Genomic DNA, 18,864 nt, shown 5'->3' on the forward strand with positions numbered 1-18,864 from the left:
GTTACATACAGGCAAAATAAAGGTCTGGGTATTTAAAACTGAGATGCTTGGAAATTTCCTCTCTCAGAGGCTGGTGAATCTTTGGAATTCTATGCCCCTGAGGAAGATGAAGGCCAAACAATTAAATATATTTAAGGCAGAGATGAATGTTTAAAATTTGAGAAATTGAGGGTTTTGGACAATTGACATAGAAGAGGAGTTGAAGCCTGCTTAGATCAGCCATGATCATATAACCATATAACCATATAACAATGACAGCACGGAAACAGGCCATCTCGACCCTTCTAGTCCGTGCCGAACACATAATCTCCTCTAGTCCCATATACCTGCGCTCAGACCATAACCCTCCATTCCTTTCCCATCCATATAACTATCCAATTTATTTTTAAATGATAAAAACGAACCTGCCTCCACCACCTTCACTGGAAGCTCATTCCACACAGCTACCACTCTCTGAGTAAAGAAGTTCCCCCTCATGTTACCCCTAAACTTCAGTCCCTTAATTCTCAAGTCATGTCCCCTTGTTTGAATCTTCCCTACTCTCAGTGGGAAAAGCTTTTCCACGTCAACTCTGTCTATCCCTCTCATCATTTTAAAAACCTCTATCAAGTCCCCCCTTAACCTTCTGCACTCCAAAGAATAAAGCCCTAACTTGTTCAACCTTTCTCTGTAACTTAGTTGCTGAAACCCAGGCAACATTCTAGTAAATCTCCTCTGTACTCTCTCTATTTTGTTGACATCCTTCCTATAATTAGGCGACCAAAATTGTACACCATACTCCAGAATTGGCCTCACCAATGCCTTGTACAATTTTAACATTACATCCCAACTTCTATCATATTGAATGGAAGGGCAGGCTTGAGGTTTTGAATGGTCTACTCCTGTTCCAATTTTCGTGTGTTCTTGTTCGATATGCTGGTTCCCATTTGTTCACAGAGATACAGAAACGTTATCTAAAAATAGAATGATTAGGAATAACTGCAAGTTTAAGGCTTTGTTTATCTGCTTTGTCTTCTTACCTGAGCTCAAAAATCTTTGGGTATTTATTGCAAGAAGTAATGGGTAGGCTGAGTTTGTTTCTGGTGTGGAAGGGGCAGAGAGGAGCATAACATTATGAGGGACATTAATTGGGTAATAGCAGGAAATCCTTTCCCCCTAATGCAGGCATAAGAAATCCGAGGGCATGTTGAAGGTGAGTACTTCAAGGGGATCTGAGGAATAATGTTTTCACCTTTAGAATAGTTGGAATTTGGGACACACTGGAGGTGTGCGTTTTCACACTTCTATACACTTGCCCGATGGGAGAGGGGAGAAGAGAGAGTGTCCAGGGTGCGACTCTTTCTTGATTATGCTGCTGTCCTTGCCAAGGCAGCGTGAGGTATAAACGGGGTCAATGGAAGGGAGGTTGGTTTGTGTGATAGTCTGGGCTACGTCCACAATTCACTGCAATTGTGGCCTTCCCTACACCGTGACTCAATTTCTATGCAAAATCTACTGCATGTCATTGTCGCTACTGCCTGCTGCCTTGCTACAACATCAGTAAGGATCAATAGGTCGAGTGTAACACCAGCTGCTCAAGAGGGTGACGAGAATGGAACAAAACTGAAAAGGAAATGTAAAACATTACCAAGTGTCGTGGATAAGCAAGATAGATATCAGTCAGAAAATAAACAAAACCGATGTCTGGAAAAATCCGGATTTGGGTGGATGTCCAGTGGCACGAAGAGAATGTGATGTGGCTCTGCAAAGTAATGCTATTCAGCATCTGACTCAGCCCACATTTCCTCTGCCCTGGCTTCAATACTTTCTGCATTAGTCACTTCATTATCTTTCAAGTCAAGGCAAGTGTTTATTGTCATATGCACAAGTACAGTGAGGTACAGCCACTATGAAAAACATTGATTCAAACAGCATGGCTGGTACATCGATTCAAACACACAAAAACATAAATTGTGTGCGAATTACATAAATTGTACAAGATCGTGAAAAGGGAAAAAAAAGTTAAGAGAAACAAGACACCCGAGCCAGAGCAAAAATAATTAGAAAAGAAGTCCATGGTAGTGCAAGAGGTGGGCCAGTGTTCCATTGCTGAGGTAAGATTAGGGTTATGGAGATTGGTTCAAGAACCTGATGTTTGTAGGAAAGTAGCTATCCTTAATCCTGGTGATATGGGACTTCACGCTTCTGTAACTCCTCATAGCAAGAGGAGAGCATGACATGCATGGTGGGGTTCCTTGATGATAGACCCTCCCTGGTCTGACCCATAACTGACTCCAGACCTATCATGACATGATATGTTAGAAAGACATAGAGATGTACAACACTGAAATAGGTCCTTCGGCCCATCATACCAATGAACTTTTTTCCTCGTATACAAGCCTAACCTGCCAGGATATACAAAAGCACCCACGTACACATGCACACATATATATGTCTACAGTTATGTGCATAAATGTGCGCACATGTGCATTGGCATGTATGCACATACATATAAACAGATTTCTAATAGACAAGCACGTTCATAAATTTGCTTGAATTTGCAAGGATTCAAACCAATGTACATGAGTACATACATAAGAACTCGTGCACATGTGGGCACACAAATTGACACATATGTTATGCATTGCACACATGCATGCCCTCCTGCCCCCGCTCCCACACACACACACACACAGACATGCACAGATGTGCCTGCACAGACTATGAACGGCCTGATAGCCCTACATTGCTGCCTATTTAACTAATGTGTTTTTGTTATTTACTTCCAGCCTCTGCAATTCCCACCAATCCGACTGTCCGACCTACCTGTTCGTCGTTGGGATCAGGATGTCAAGGTAGGGCCAAGGATAGCGCAAATGTGACCAGAATGGTCAGTTTTAAAGTAATAATTAACTTTTAACAGGATCAATCTGTGACCGGTCCCTATTATTTTATCGGAGTAACTAACCTTCGCTGACCAAGTTTCTAACTTAAATTGCCTTAAGAAATATTGTTCACTTCTGGATGGTTTCAAGCAACCCGTTTTGGATGGAGGTGAGGAAAATGAGTCAAGAAGCTTCTAATTTGTTGCCTTTTTCAGATTGCAGTGTCATTAAGAAAGGGAACAACCCGTCTGTGCTATTTTAAAGATCGTTTCTATGATTCAGCCAGTTTCCTGGCTCTCGAAGTGTGATATTTTGCATAGCCAATTCCCTGAGTGGTTCGGAGAGGAGCAAGAGCGAGATTCAGTCAGACAGATTTATCTGCATAATGTCGAATGTGCCTTGGTTCATAATCAATGATTTACGATCTTCTCAAATAATGCCAAAACTTGTCTCGCAAAGGTTGACTCAGTTACTTCAGTGTGCATAATGTTGACATTATTTTCCATGTTTCATTCATGCCTAATGTTAGTTACCGAGTTTGTCTTATATCGACAGGATGTTGGAACTTCCAGACATACTAACTAGCCTCTCGCCCAAGGGAAAGGAAATAAAAAAGTACACATATCTTTTTTTTAATTGGACCTTGGTTTCTTCAAAGAGAGTATTCCACATCGGAAATAAGACATAGGAAGAGAATCCGTAACAAAAGCTGGATTAAAGTATCATCATGTATAACAAAGAGGCCAGTTGGCCCATCTTGCATCTGCCGGTTTTCTGAATGATTTCCACAGCTGTTTTATCATAGCCCTGAAAGTGCACACTTCTCTTACTCAATGACAAGGGATTGCAGTGTTTTTATGACTGGGAAAATAATCCAGAGGCTGGGTTAATTATTGGGAGAGGTGAGTGAAAATCCACCATGGGTGAATTTAAATTTGGTTAGTTTGGTTGAATCAGGCCAAATTATAGACAGTAGACAATAGGTGCATGAGTAGGCCATTCGGACCTTCGTGTGAGCACCGCCATTCAATGTGATCATGGCTGATCATCCACAATCAGTACCCCGTTCCTGCCTTCTCCCCATATCCCCTGACTCCGCTATCTTTAAGAGCCCTATCAAGCTCTCTCGAAAGTATCCAGTGAACCTGCCTCCACCGCCCACTGAGGCAGAGAATGGCACAGACTCACAACTCTCTGTGTGAAAAAGTATTTCCTCATCTCCGTTCTAAATGCCTTACCCCTTATTCTTAAACTGTGGCCCCTGGTTCTGGACTCCCCCAACATCGGTAACATGTTCCTGCCTCTAGCGTGTCCAAACCCTTAATAATCTTATACGTTTCAATTAGATCGCCTCTTATCCCTCTAAATTCCAGGGTATACAAGCCCAGCCGCTCCATTCTCTCAGCATATGACAGTCCCGCCATCCTGGGAATTAACCTTGTGAACCTACGCTGCACTCCCTCAATAGTAAGAATGTCCTTCCTCAAATTAGGGGACCAAAACTGCACACAATACTCCAGGTGTGATCTCACTAGGGTCCTGTACAACTGCAAAAGAACCTCTTTGCTCCTATACTCAACTCCTCGTGTTATGAAGGCCAACATGCCATTTGCTTTCTTCACTGCCTGCTGTACCTGCATGCTTACTTTCATTGATTGATGAACAAGGACCCCAAGATCCCGTTGTACTTCCCCTTTTCCCAACTTGACAGCATTTACATAATAATCTGCCTTCCTGTTTTTGCTACCAAAGTGGATAACCTCACATTTATCCACATTAAACTGCATCTGCCATGCATCTGCCCACTCACCCAACCTGTCCAAGTCACTGCATTCTCATAGCATCCTCCTCACAATTCACACTGCCACCCAAATTTGCTGATGTTACTTTGAATCGCTTCATCTAAATAATTGAAGTATATTGCAAATAGCTGCGGTCCCAGCACCGAGCCTTGCAGTACCCCACTGGTCACTGCCTGCCATTCTGAAAGGGACCCTACTCTTTGTTTCCTGTCTGTCAACCAATTTTCCAGCCATGTCAGCACTATACCCCCAATACCATGTGCCCTAATTTTGCTCATTAATCTCCTACGTGGGACCTTATCAAATGCTTTCTGAAAGTCCAGGTACTGGCTCTCCCTTGTCCATTTTCCTAGTTACATCCTCAGAAAATTCCAGAAGGTTAGTCAAGCATGATTTCCTCTTCGTAAATCAATGCTGACTCGGACCGATCCTGTTACTGCTATCCAAATGTGCCGCTATTTCATCTTTTATGATTGACTCCAGCAACTTCGCCACCACCGATGTCAGGCTAACTGGGTTATAATTCCCTGTTTTCTCTCTTTCGCCTTTCTTAAAAAGTGGGATAACATTAGCTACTCTCCAATCCACAGCAATCGATCCTGAATCTATAGAACATTGGAAAATGATCACCAGTGCATCCATAATTTCAAGAGCCACTTCCTTATGTACCCTGGGATGCAGATCACCAGGCCCTGGGGATTTATCAGCCTTCAATCCCATCAGTCTACCCAACACCATTTCCTGCCTAATGTGGATTTCCTTCAGTTCCTCCGTCACCCCAGATCCTCTGGCCACTAGTACATCAGGAAGATTGTTTGTGTCCTCCTTAGTTAAGACGGATCCAAAGTACCTGTTCAAGTGAAGACGGTTCCAAAGTACCTGTTCGTTCATTTAAATTCTTTAAAGGTAGCTAGTTATTCATATTTCGCTCGGGCAGCTTACAACCCAGGGGTATGAATATTGGTTTCTCTGCCCCCAAGTAACCCTTGCATTCCCTCTCTCTCTCCATCCCTCCCCCACCCAAGTCGCACCAGCATTTTGTTCTCACCTAGCAAACAGCTTTCAATAGCCTGTTTCCTTTATCAGTTACTTTTTTACATATCTTTAATTCATTTGTTCTTTATATCTCTGTACCATCGCCTATATCTCCAGTTTCCCTTTCCCATTACTTTCACCCTGAAGAAGGGTCTCGACCCGAAACTTCACCCATTCCTTCTCTCCAGAGATGTTGCCTGTCCTGCTAAGTTACTCCAACTTTGTGTCTATCTTTAGTTAAAATCCAACTGGTTCATTAATTCCTGTCAGGGGAATTGACTTTCCTGACCTTAAATAGGCCCCACATGACTCCACTGGTGAGTTATTTACATAGAGAGTGGTGGGAGCCTGGAACACATTGTCAGGGTTGGTGGTGGTGTAGGCAGATATAATAGTGACATTTAAGAGGCATTTGGACAGGTGTATGGAAGTGCAGGGAATCGAGGGATATGGATCTTGTACAGGCAGATGAGATCAGTTTAACAGCATCATATTTGGCACAAACATTGTGAAGCCGAAGCATTCCTGTACTGCACTGTTCTATATTCTATACTTGGCCTCCTAACCTGTGCTTGGTCATAAATTTGTGGATTTGTGCCTCATCTCTTAGATTGGTCCTCATTTCCTGGTTTAAGCCTCATTGCCCTTCCTCTGAACTAACTAAATAGAGTCATAGAGTGATACAGCGTGGAAACAGGCCCTTCAGCCCAACTTGCCCTTACCGGGCCAACATGCCCCAACTACACTGGTCCCACCTGCCTGCGTTTGGTCCATATCCCTCTAAACCTGTCCTATCCATGTACCTGTCTAACTGTTGGGATAGTCCCAGACTCAACTACCTCCTCTGGCAGCTTGTTCCATATACCCACCACCCTTTGTGTGAAGAGATGGAAGTTCTGAATCACAGCATGATTCTCAGGAAGCTGCTAGTGGAAGAATTGGTATCTTCCACCAAACCCAATAAGCTCTCAGTTTTGGGTTCGGCAGTGGTTGGTGTATGGTCACTGAAAGCAGTCGGTGAATCGGCCTTCAACCCGGACAGGGAGAGAACGGCAAGCACAGGAAGTTCTAAACTCAAGGGGTTAATTGTTATCCCTTCCCCTAGCCACGCTGCCACAAACATTACCTACCTTCAGTCATCGTTGGCACCCTTCCCGGGTAATTGGCCAGGATGAGACAGCTTGTTAATTAAAATCCCAAGGTCTTTATATTGCAGTGCCTCACCTGCTTTCCTTGTTTGATTTTGTTGAGGCACAGGAGTTCATCAGGCACGCATCGCCAGGCAGATATCTCCGCACCCTTTCTTCCCCCCGACAACTAAAGCTCTGCTGGGGCGAGGAGCCACACAAGAAAAAGGACAGCAGGAAATAGCAGCAGGAGTAGGCCACTCGGCCCCTCAAGCCCACCCCACCATTCATGGCTGACCTATGCTGGCCTCGACTCCTCTGCTGTGCCTGTTCCTCATCACTCTCAGTTCCTCCATTTTTCAAATATTTACCTATCTTCGCCTTCAGTATATCTAATGATCCGGTCTCCATCACCCTCCTGGGCAGAGAATGCCAAGAGATTCACTACTCTCTGAGAAAATTAACTATACACCTTTCAGTATTAAATATCCAGCCCCTTATTTTGTAGGTTTGTCCCCTTGTTCGTGACTCTTCCATTGGTGAAAATATCTCAACATCCACACGTCCAAGCCCTTTTAGGATCTGACATGTTTGAACAAGGTCACCCCTTCTTCTAAACTCCAAGGAATACAGTCTTGCCTCTGTGAAGAGGATCCTCAGAGGAGTGCTGTTTAACACTGGAACAGGTTTGGTGGTGAGGAATGGGGGAGGGGGGAAGTAGTGGGCTAATTGTCTTCTGTAAATTGCCCCGAGTGTGTAGGGAGTGGATGTGAAAGTGGGGTAATGCAGAACATGTGAGAACGGGTGATCGATAGGGTAGTTGAAATTCTGTCTTCTAAGAGGAAGCTAGTTTAAGAAGCCCTAGGTGTTGGGGTGGGGTGGGTGAAGGCTTCAGAAATACAATGTGATCAGGAAAGGAGTGGTGCTTCATAAACCTCTGTCTTCTCCCGGAGTTGTGCAACATCGCCCCTCTTCATCTTGACGTTCCTCTTTAATCATTAGCTACTGTTTGGTCGCTTGCTATTAAACAAACACTGGAAGTCTGCCAAATCCTTTCTTGTTGCTGTTTCCAGTCCTGGCAGACTCCTCTCTAGTTCCTTTTTGAGGCAGCTCATGTATCAAGCATTAAGCCTCGGGGTCCTCAAATCCTCCCAGTATATCATTAATAATCTCCAGTCAGGCCTGTACAACACTTCTGAGATACTGCCTTTGTTTCCTTCATAAGGTTATTCACTTTTACTATCCCTGCGACCAGATCTGATTATTCCCTGTTCCATTTTCTATAATCTTGAGAGCAGGGACGCTGGAGTTAATGCTGCTGCCTTATCAGCCCCAGGAAGCAAGTTTGATTCTTACCTCCAGTCTATGGAGATTGTATGTTAACCTTACGACTGTGAGGTTTTGCCTTGGGTGCTCCGGTTTCCTCCCAGATCCCGATGGCGCAAGGGTTTGGTCCCTGTAAATTGCCTCTGATATGCATGGTGAGTGCTAGAATGGGTAACAAGGAACATTAGTATGGGGAATGGCATTGGGTTGTGAGCTGGCATTGAGTTGATGGGCTGAATGGCCTCTTTCTGTGCGGAGAGCAAACATGAAAGGTGGAACCCTATGCCCTACTGAACCCAAGACCTGTTTACCCCTCACTCTTGAAGATTGCCTCTCCACTGAGCAGCAGCTCATTCTTATTTTCACACCTCTCCCTGACCTTGACTCCTTCCTCTCTCTCACCTTTTCTTGGTCTGCATCATTAAGTTCCTCTTGCTATTTGTTTTTTTAGGTCTGGATACTGTGAGTCTGATTCTTTTTGCTTCTCTCTGGAGGGAAAGCAGAATAATGGAGCTCACTAATGCCCCAAGGTGTTTGCCTAAACCAATGCAAATAATTCCCAATGAGTGAAGCTTTTCCATTTCCTATTCTCATGTTCTGAATCAGAGATCCATGCCATTTGAATCCTACTCCTATTCCGACTAACAGAACTGGGTGTGGGTTATGTTGTGCATAAAAGCACTGAAACATGCCATTTGGACCCAACAACTAAACGCTGTTCTTGAATCTGCTCGAACCAAAGTCATCTAAACTTCTCAAATTGAAAATCAAAAGAGACTACCGATGCTGAAAATTTGAAATAAAAACTTAAAATGTTGGAAATATTCAAGTTGAAGTTCAAGTTGCATTGAGAAACAAGGAACTGCAGATGCTGGTTTACGATAAAAGGCACAAATTGCTGGTGAAACTCAGTGGGTCAGGTCGCTTCTCTGGAGAACATGGGTAGGCGATGTTTCGGGTCGGGACCCTTCTTGAGGGGCTGGAGGGAGATAGATAGATAGATAGACAGATAGATAGACAGATAGATAGACAGATAGACAGATAGACAGATAGGTTCACCAGACTGATTCCTGGGATGTCAGGACTTTCATATGAAGAAAGACTGGATAGACTCGGTTTGTACTCGCTAGAATTTAGAAGATTGAGGGGGGATCTTATAGAAACTTACAAAATTCTTAAGGGGTTGGACAGGCTAGATGCAGGAAGATTGTTTCCGATGTTGGGGAAGTCCAGAACAAGGGGTCACAGTTTAAGGATAAGGGGGAAATCTTTTAGGACCGAGATGAGGAAAACATTTTTCACACAGAGAGTGGTGAATCTCTGGAATTCTCTGCCACAGAAGGTAGTTGAGGCCAGTTCGTTGGCTATATTTAAGAGGGAGTTAGATGTGGCCCTTGTGGCTAAAGGGATCAGGGGGTATGGAGAGAAGGCAGGTACAGGATACTGAGTTGGATGGTCAGCCATGATCATATTGAATGGCGGTGCAGGCTCGAAGGGCCGAATGGCCTACTCCTGCACCTATTTTCGATAGATAGATAGATAGATAGATAGATAGATAGATAGATAGATAGATAGATAGATAGATAGATAGATAGATAGATAGATAGATAGATAGATAGATAGATAGATAGATAGATAGATAGATAGATAGATAGATAGATAGATAGATAGATAGATAGATACTTTATTAAAAGAACCCAATAAATAACTATTAAAAGTGCAAAGCATCCTCATATAGCTTGGTGGGGGAAGCTGGAAGAAAGGAGGGGCAGGCCAAAGCCTTGCACGTAACAGGTGGATACAGGTGAGGGGGGCTATTGATATGCAGATGGATGGTCAAAGACCATAGATGTAAAGACAGAAGATGTGAGTCAAAAGGATTGAAGAGTAGTGAATTGTGAAGTTAGAGGTCAGGATGTAGGTGGAAGGGAAAGGGGGAGGGCGAACTAGGTACGAGTCCAGGTGTGGCACATGGGGGGGGGGGGGGGGAGAAGGGGGTGAGGGTTTTAGGGTTACATAAAAGTGGAGAATTCAACGCTCGTGCCATTGGATTGAAAGCAACCCAAGCAGAATATGAGATGTTGTCCTTCAGTTTGCATGTGGCAGCATCTGTAAGAGACAAACAGAACATTTCAGGTAGAAGACCTCTTGTTTTGATGAGGTGGTCTCGGAGCTGAAATGCTATTCCATCGATGTATTTCCTTGTGCCTTGTGTTTCCCTTTCAGGTGTGAGTCTTGTTGCTTCCATTATTCTGCAGGGTAGCAAGTTCCACTTGCAGTATTGAACTCTCAACTCAGGAGCTCAACTGCTCCAGCCTGAAACATACCTGTTGTCCAGTCACAGTAATTCACTGTTGTGGTGACACAACTCATTCACTGATCTCCAGCACAAAGTTTGATAAGATCTTTGACATGTTTCCTCCTTTAAGAGAAGATGCCTTCAATAGTAGAGTACCCTGACTCTCTGACTAAGTGCCAGATTATATCATGTTTTTTCCCCAATAAACAAACTTTATTCAGAATAATACAAAAAGATATACAAAACAAAAAAAGTGCAAAAACTCATCTGACATTCCCAGTGTTTGTATATTAATTAGTGTATTCGGTAGCGCTCACAATCTATCCTTATACCAGGCATCCTTGCCACGCCTGCGGCCCACTGGCTTGATATCTCTTCCCTTGTTTGAGGGGTGGCTCCACCAGACTCTGCCCCCCAATATCCCACTGGAGGAGGACCCTAGACTGTAGACCTCTCCCACAGAGACTTGGCATTGGCTCCCCCACGCCTCAGCAAGTCCCTCAGTACGTACTCTTTGCAATCAGGAATGGGCCAGTCGGCAACATTCTCCAATGGACATCTCGCTCTGCTGGGACCATCAAGAGTTGTGCAGCCCAAAGAATGTGGGGCAACCCACTGATTTGTGCTTACATCTCTGGTGGGGGTCACAGGTCTATCCAGTGGGCAAGGTTGTCTCACCAGTAAAGCCTTGATCTATATTAAGATTGAAAATTCTCATGCATGTATTCATTGCAACAGCATGTGTTTCTCGAGCCGTGTTTGGTAACTGTATGTAACGATTAACGAGTGCATCATCTAATAATGTATTGTTACTTGCTTGCCCTTCCTTATCTTATTCCCAGCCACCACACCAGTTAACTCCAACACTCTTACCACTAACTTGCACGTCACTAACAGTGTCGATCCGTCAACTGATGGTAAGAACAATGCATCTTTTTATTCTGTTGTTATTTTGCTATAATTTAATATAGTGGAGGCAGCTAATGTGAAGACTCAGTGTTATGATTACACACCCCCACCAGTCATTCTATTGGGTGGACTAGGTAATCAGTGTCATGTGTTCAAAACGGCATTTGCCTTTATATATACCCATTGAAGAATTATGTGTTTAAAAATAAGTTTGCTTTGTAAGTTATTTTTCTTAGGTATTGTGGATGGAATTTATTAAAACCATAGTTGTGCAATTATATATTCTTAAATATTTTTTAATACAATACATGAGACAATATGAACACATTATAATATTAAACAATTTGCAATACTTAGTCATAGCATGTTACTCTATACTGCAAAATGATACAAGTAGCACGTCATGGTCTGAACCTTGGAATGTAACATTGTGTAAAAACGGCTACAAAACTTCTCGTGGAGTTTAGATGGTGACATTTAAGATGTAGATCAGATCACAAAAAAATATGTGGATGAGAACGTGACATTTGGCCCTTCAAATGTTTCAATTCTGATGTTTCAACACCCTAGAGCATTCTGGTGTGCTTAGGACATTGTTATTATCCTACATATGGCTGTATTTTGATCATATTTGCCTTTTGAGTGAAGTTGCTTCATACATAGTTGCTTCGTTATAGTGAATGGAAGATATCTTGCATACCATATATGAAATAAGATAAAGCATAAAGTACTATACTGCAAACATTTTACAGGTAGATTTTATATCATGCATACATAGCTCAATTTATCAAATGGAGCATTTTGGAGAGTACAAATTAGATTATTGTCAATATAAGATAGTACTATATATATATTAGATGTAGTATAAAATATTGGAAGGATATAAGAGAATTACCGTAGCACATGGGGATGTTTGATTAACATAGAATATGTGGAAAAAGGGTGCATATGTAAAAAATCTAAATATATCTCTTAAGATATCTCAAAATATTTCAAATGTTAAAAATCACACTATTGGACCTGTATCAAAAGAACTCTACCTCAGAGCTAATCAAAAACTCCCGCATCCACCCGAATACCCCACTATCCACCAGTGTTTTTCCACATGTTAATCGGACATCCCCATATCCCACTGCTATTCTACCCAATTAAATAGATATCCCTATATTAACCATTAGAGTTCCAAATGAATCTATGGTACCAATACTGTACCCCTGTGTAACACTGTAGGAAACCTGTTCCCCTGTACTCTGCCCCATTATTTTACATTCACTGTGTTGTAGTCCCCATACTATACCCCGGCATTACACACTCAAAATCCCGACATCCCTGCATTATGCCCCAGTGTTATACAGTGACAATCCTGCAGGATTGTGTACCCATGTATTTTATATTCACTATCCTGTACTCCCAGTACTGTACTGTGCCCTAATATTAAACACTGACAATCTGGCACTGCCAATACCCCAGCTTGAACATACATATATTCCTTGTACTACACTCCAGTCTTGTGCATTAATCCAGCTCACGGTTTCAATGTGGACAGTCGATCCAGCTCGAGGTTTTCTAGGATTAGGTCTCCGCAGTGGGACAGCCCCTTTACTTTTCTACTTTCAATGCACATATTTCATTTGCATCCAATGTCATCCATGTCAGGTCACCATGGCAAATACTGAACTAAAGTAATGGTTTAATATTTCTGCAAACCCTTATTATTATTCTTCTGTTGCCTCGCCTTTTCCCTGAATGGCTCTTCCCAACCCAACTTTGTCCATCCCAACTTCAGCTTTCTATTTGTGTCAGTAAAGTATTTAATTGCTTTGGTTTCTTTTACTTGGTAACTAATTTAATAATTCTGTATTGAGTCCAAGAAACACAGCAAGGAAATAGGCCCTTTGTCCCGACACCAAACACTCATTTACACTAATCCTACATAAGTCTCGTTTTTTATTCTCTCCACACTCCCATGAACTCTCCCTAATTCTACCATTCACCTACATACTGGGGGCAATTTACAGAGACGAATTAACTTACCAAGCCTTACTCATACAGCATGGAAATAAATAATATGGTCTAACTCATCCATGCAACTTACACAGGTTCCTCTTTATTTTTCAATGACTTTTTCAATTTCATTCCAAACAACTTAATTTCCTAGCTCAGCATGCATTCCTCCAGTCGATGTACCTGGTGCAGAACTCTTTAGGCATAGTCACAGAATTATACAGCGCAGGAAAGGGGCCTTCACCCCACCATGCCCATCCGACACTGTGTCTATCTAAACTAATCGCGTTTGCCTGTATTAGGACCTTGCCTATTTTAGCGTCTAAATGTTTAATAAACATAGCAATTGGATCCAATTCCACCACCTCCTCTCACAGTGAACTCCAGACATCAACTACTCTCTAAAAAGCAACTTTCTTCTCAAATCCTTTTTCTACAACTACAACTCTTTCCTATTTTAAATCTATGTCCTCTTGTTTTTCATACCTCCACCCTCGGAATAAGATCCTGGCTACCCACCTTATTTCTCCTCTTATATTTATATATGTCTCCTTTGCTCCAGGGAAAAAAACGTTTGCCTATCCAGTCTTACCCATTAACTAAAATACTCCTGACAACAGTCCACTCCCTTCAGCATAGTCACATCCCTCCTATGCCATGGCAACTGAACTGCATGCAATGCTGCAGGTCCAGTATTACCAGTGTTTTGTAAGGTTGCCACAAGGCATCCCAACATTTGTATTCTGTGCTTTGACCTACAAAGCAGGCATGGCTTTTTCACACCCTATTCACCTGTGGCAAATAGGGCGGTGAACAAGGCTCTCAGTATGTTTGTGCTCTCCTATTTACTGTACATCTACTATTTGATTTCCTTCCGAGGCTGGAGTTGGGATTGAATTCCACCTGCCAATGCCTTTCCCAAGCCATCCTTATTCCTGAGGCACTTGTGAAGAAGAAGCATGCCTCTCTCCACACCCTCAATTGTTCAGTAATACCAGTGCTATCTCTTTCTTACAATCTTTCTAGCTCAATGACCTCTCTGTGCTGTGAACATCTTTGCTTTTAGTGGGCACTGGAGAACCAGCAAACTTAGCTAAGACATACAACTCTTTACTACAACTCTGTGTAGCCTGTTACTCCACCTCTGGTGAATTTTCTGAGATTTCTCAAGTGACTCTTGGAGAGGGGTTCTCCTTTCCAAGGGTTAGCAAGAAGTATTCAGACCATTTTAAAGTTTATCAATTGAGTGATCAGTATCTCATATTTGATTACATTACAAAGGCATAAGTACTCCATTCGCTGAAGTCACCACACATGGATCCAGAGACACCACAGATTTGAGTAAGTAATTGGGTGTTTGATCCTTTTATGTCTAAATAGATAGAAGGGATAGGGGGGGGGGGGGGGGGGGTAAATCTGAATCATTGAGGGAGGATGTGTCTTGGATTGGTATATCAGCTTTCTCAACCATGGGCCATGTGCTCTCATAGCCAGTAAAACTGCTTGGAGTAGATTCACTGTTGTAATTAAGAAACCTGGTTGCTAGTTCCCACAGTGCAAAGCATATGTTGAAGTAACATTTCAGCAACGATCCATCTTCATAGGCACAAAACTCTGGATGCTGAAATTAGCACTCAACAGAGGAAACTGCCTTTGATGGAGTCTTCCAGATTTGGTATTTGGTAGTTATCCATCTTGGATATTGGGGAGGGAAGGTGATGGGATAAAATAATGACAAGCTCCTTAGTAATAATAATAATAATGGATGGGATTTATATAGCGCCTTTCTAATACTCAAGGCGCTTTACATCGCATTATTCATTCACTCCTCAGTCACACTCGGTGGTTGTAAGCTACTTCTGTAGCCACAGCTGCCCTGGGGCAGACTGACGGAAGCGTGGCTGCCATTCTGCGCCTACGGCCCCTCTGACCACCACCAATCACTCACACACATTCACACACATTCACACACAGGCAAAGGTGGGTGAAGTGTCTTGCCCAATGACACAACGACAGTATGCACTCCAAGCGGGATTCGAACCGGCTACCTTCCGGTCGCCAGCCGAACACTTAGCCCATTGTGCCATCTGTCGTAGCGAGGTGGTTGGCAATGGAAGCCTGTTACATAATCACCTTGCTAGCCTAATACCGAAAAGTAGGCTCACAGTGCCCCAGATTAATTTAGACTTTAGATATACAGCGTGGAAACAGGCCATTCGGCACACCGAATCCGCGCAGACCATCGATCACCCCGTATAATAACAATATGCGACACACTAGGGACAATTTACAATTTTACCGAAGCCGATAAACCTTCAAACTTGTACATCGTTGGAGTGTGGGAGGGAACCGGAGCACCGAGAGAAAATTCACACGTTCACAGGGAGAATGTACAAACTCTGTACAGACAGCACCCGTGGTCGGGATCGAACCCGGATTTCTGGCGCTGTAAGGCAGCAGCTCTACCACTGTGCCACTGTGCCTCCCTGTTGTTAACTCACCATACAATCTGACTTATTAGCGAAATCTGCAAATAAATTTACCAGTAAGTGGCATATTCCAGCCAGACATGTTATGGGATCCATTGAAAAGATGCCATACCTATATCTGGCTAAATGCAGCAGCAATGGTGCACTCAATTGGAGTTCCATTGTCAGAGGTTATGGGGAGAAGGCAGCAGACTAGGTTTAGGAGGGAGAGATAGATCGGCCACGATTAAATGATGGAGTAGACTTGATGTGCCGAATGGCCTAATTCTGCTCCCATCACTCATGACCTTATAATAATAATAATAATATCTTTTATTGTCATTGCACGTCAGTGCAACGAGATTTAGTGTGCAGCTCCACTGATGTACAAGAAAGGTAAATAAATACAATACATAAATAAGCAAGCTGAATTGATTGACGTGACCATCTGAGGGAGGCTGTCCAAAGGGGGTGGGTGGGGGGTCACTCATTAGGGCCGGTTCAGAGCTGCTATAGCTCTTGGGATAAAACTGTTCCTGAGTCTGGAGGTTCGGGCGTAGAAGGCCTTGTAACGTCTGCTGGAGGGAAGTAGTTGAAACAGACCGTGGCAGGGGTGTGATGAGTCCTTATGGATGCTGAATGGATCTGTGATCTGAATTATCTGTGAATAATGGATTTCTGCGCGGACAAACCGTGGTCAGTCGAATCAGGTTAAGTTTTATTCTTTTGCATTAATCAGGGCAACAAAACAACACAGTCTCCCAAAATACAAGTTGTAATTGCTCCAGCAATGAAGGTAGCTGACTGCAATGTTCTTCACTAGCATTGGTGTTGATGCTGGGTTACTAATGTCGCTGCCACAAGGATGCTACTAACCATTGGAAGCTTTGGAGAAGGCAATATCATGATTTATACCCAAAAGAGTGCAAACACAATGAGGTTTAATGCCACCTGACTACAAATGGTTACTTACACATTCTTATGACGCAGTGTCTATCAAAAGAAAACACTGTACAGTCCCTTGTGGTCAACAGTTTGCAATTTGTGCACCTCATCGCATGGGACTTCTTCACAGTCGAAATCAAACAAAATGTTAAAATAATCTTCAGTTTCTTGGAAATGATGCCACTTTAAGCTAGTGCTATGTTACCTGCAATATATACGATCTAGATATGTTGGTGAATTGCGCTGTTGGTGAGGACTGAGCTCAGGGGGTATAGACGAGAAGTGATAGTGATGGGAAGGTGCGGTGTAGGAGATGCCATCTTACACCTTGGAAGTTATTTTCCTAGGTGGACTATTTCCCACCTATCACCTTTTTTCCCCTGAAATAATTCTGAAGTTTCTTAAAGAGGGCAACAACAATACCTACCATGATCTCAAACCCCACATCCCATCCCCCCACCCCCACCCTCCCCATCATAAGGCCGGCCCATTTGGTGTTCGTTGAGCTTGTTCCAACAACTTGTAATATTGACCCTTCACAACGGACATGCATGGGCGATGGGGTGGAGGAAGATGATGACCACGAGGGGAATCCTATGGTGTGGTCATCTATATATGTTTACAATAGGAATCTGTATAAGATGGGGAACACAAAAATTTAGATTTACATTCTGGCCCTTTGTTGTGCTTCTCTGCTACCTGACCAGTGGAACAGTTTAAAATCACATTTGAAAAGAAAGAGTCTTCGATTATTTGGTTCTTTTCACAACCTTGTGTGGTCTCAAAGGGCTTCATAGTGAACATAGCACAACTGAAGTGTGTTTAGCTTTCCAATAACGAAAACTAGAGCAGCTGACCTATCCATAACAAGTCCCCATCGACACAGGTGCACAAATAATCTGCTATGTGATGTTGAGCCAAGAAGGATTCCCCTCGTTCATTGTCAGTTATATATAATACCTCATTGGGACATATCTGACAGTCTAGCACCTCCGTAGATGGGTGCACTGGCCCCAATTTATGTACTCCCAAATCCCAAATTATATAATGTAATGGCCTAATCCAGAGAAGGCCACTGTGGAATTTCGAACCCTGGGATTATCCCGTTATGTCTGAGCCCCCTTCCTTTTAGCTCAATTATCTTCCGTTGGATTGGAAACCTTGAATAATAAAAAGTAACCAGTAAATGTTCAGGCCAGGCAGCATATAACCATATAACCATATAACAATTACAGCACGGAAACAGGCCATCTCGGCCCTACAAGTCCGCGCCGAACAATTTTTTTCCCTTAGTCCCACCTGCCTGCACTCATACCATAACCCTCCATTCCCTTCTCATCCATATGCCTATCCAATTTATTCTTAAATGATACCAACGAACCTGCCGCAACCACTTCCACTGGAAGCTCATTCCACACCGCTACCACTCTCTGAGTAAAGAAGTTCCCCCTCATGTTACCCCTAAACTTCTGTCCCTTAATTCTGAAGTCATGTCCTCTTGTTTGAATCTTCCCTATTCTCAAAGGGAAAAGCTTGATCACATCAACTCTGTCTATCCCTCTCATCATTTTAAAGACCTCTATCAAGTCCCCCCTTAACCTTCTGCGCTCCAGAGAATAAAGACCTAACTTATTCAACCTATCTCTGTAACTTAGTTGTTGAAACCCAGGCAACATTCTAGTAAATCTCCTCTGTACTCTCTCTATTTTGTTGACATCCTTCCTATAATTGGGCGACCAAAATTGTACACCATACTCCAGATTTGGTCTCACCAATGCCTTGTACAATTTTAACATTACATCCCAGCTTCTATACTCAATGCTCTGATTTATAAAGGCTAGCATACCAAAAGCTTTCTTTACCACCCTATCTATATGAGATTCCACCAAGGAACTATGCACGGTTATTCCCAGATCCCTCTGTTCAACTGTATTCTTCAATTCCCTACCATTTATCATGTACGTCCTATTTTGATTTGTCCTGCCAAGGTGTAACACCTCACATTTATCAGCATTAAACTCCATCTGCCATCTTTCAGCCCATTTTTCCAAATGGCCTAAATCACTCTGTAGACTTTGGAAATCC

General features: G+C 42.9%; 1 protein-coding gene across 23 annotated transcripts in view; it reads left to right on the forward strand.

The window, feature by feature from the left end:
* Nucleotides 1–18,864, forward strand: part of adgrg6 (adhesion G protein-coupled receptor G6) — a 195,230-nt gene that overhangs the window by 89,820 nt on the left and 86,546 nt on the right. For 16 of the 23 annotated variants that reach the window (XM_033026023.1, XM_033026008.1, XM_033026011.1 and 13 more), the window contains 4 exons: nucleotides 2,769–2,834; nucleotides 11,296–11,370; nucleotides 14,648–14,707; nucleotides 16,574–16,630. In XM_033026023.1, the coding sequence (XP_032881914.1) occupies nucleotides 2,769–2,834; nucleotides 11,296–11,370; nucleotides 14,648–14,707; nucleotides 16,574–16,630 (258 nt within the window). The remainder of the gene's footprint in view (nucleotides 1–2,768; nucleotides 2,835–11,295; nucleotides 11,371–14,647; nucleotides 14,708–16,573; nucleotides 16,631–18,864) is intronic. The other 7 variants (XM_033026017.1, XM_033026018.1, XM_033026026.1 and 4 more) reach the window with 4 other exon arrangements.

The sequence above is a fragment of the Amblyraja radiata genome, chromosome 8, assembly GCF_010909765.2.
Source record: "Amblyraja radiata isolate CabotCenter1 chromosome 8, sAmbRad1.1.pri, whole genome shotgun sequence".
NCBI classification, from domain to species: Eukaryota; Metazoa; Chordata; class Chondrichthyes; order Rajiformes; family Rajidae; genus Amblyraja; species Amblyraja radiata.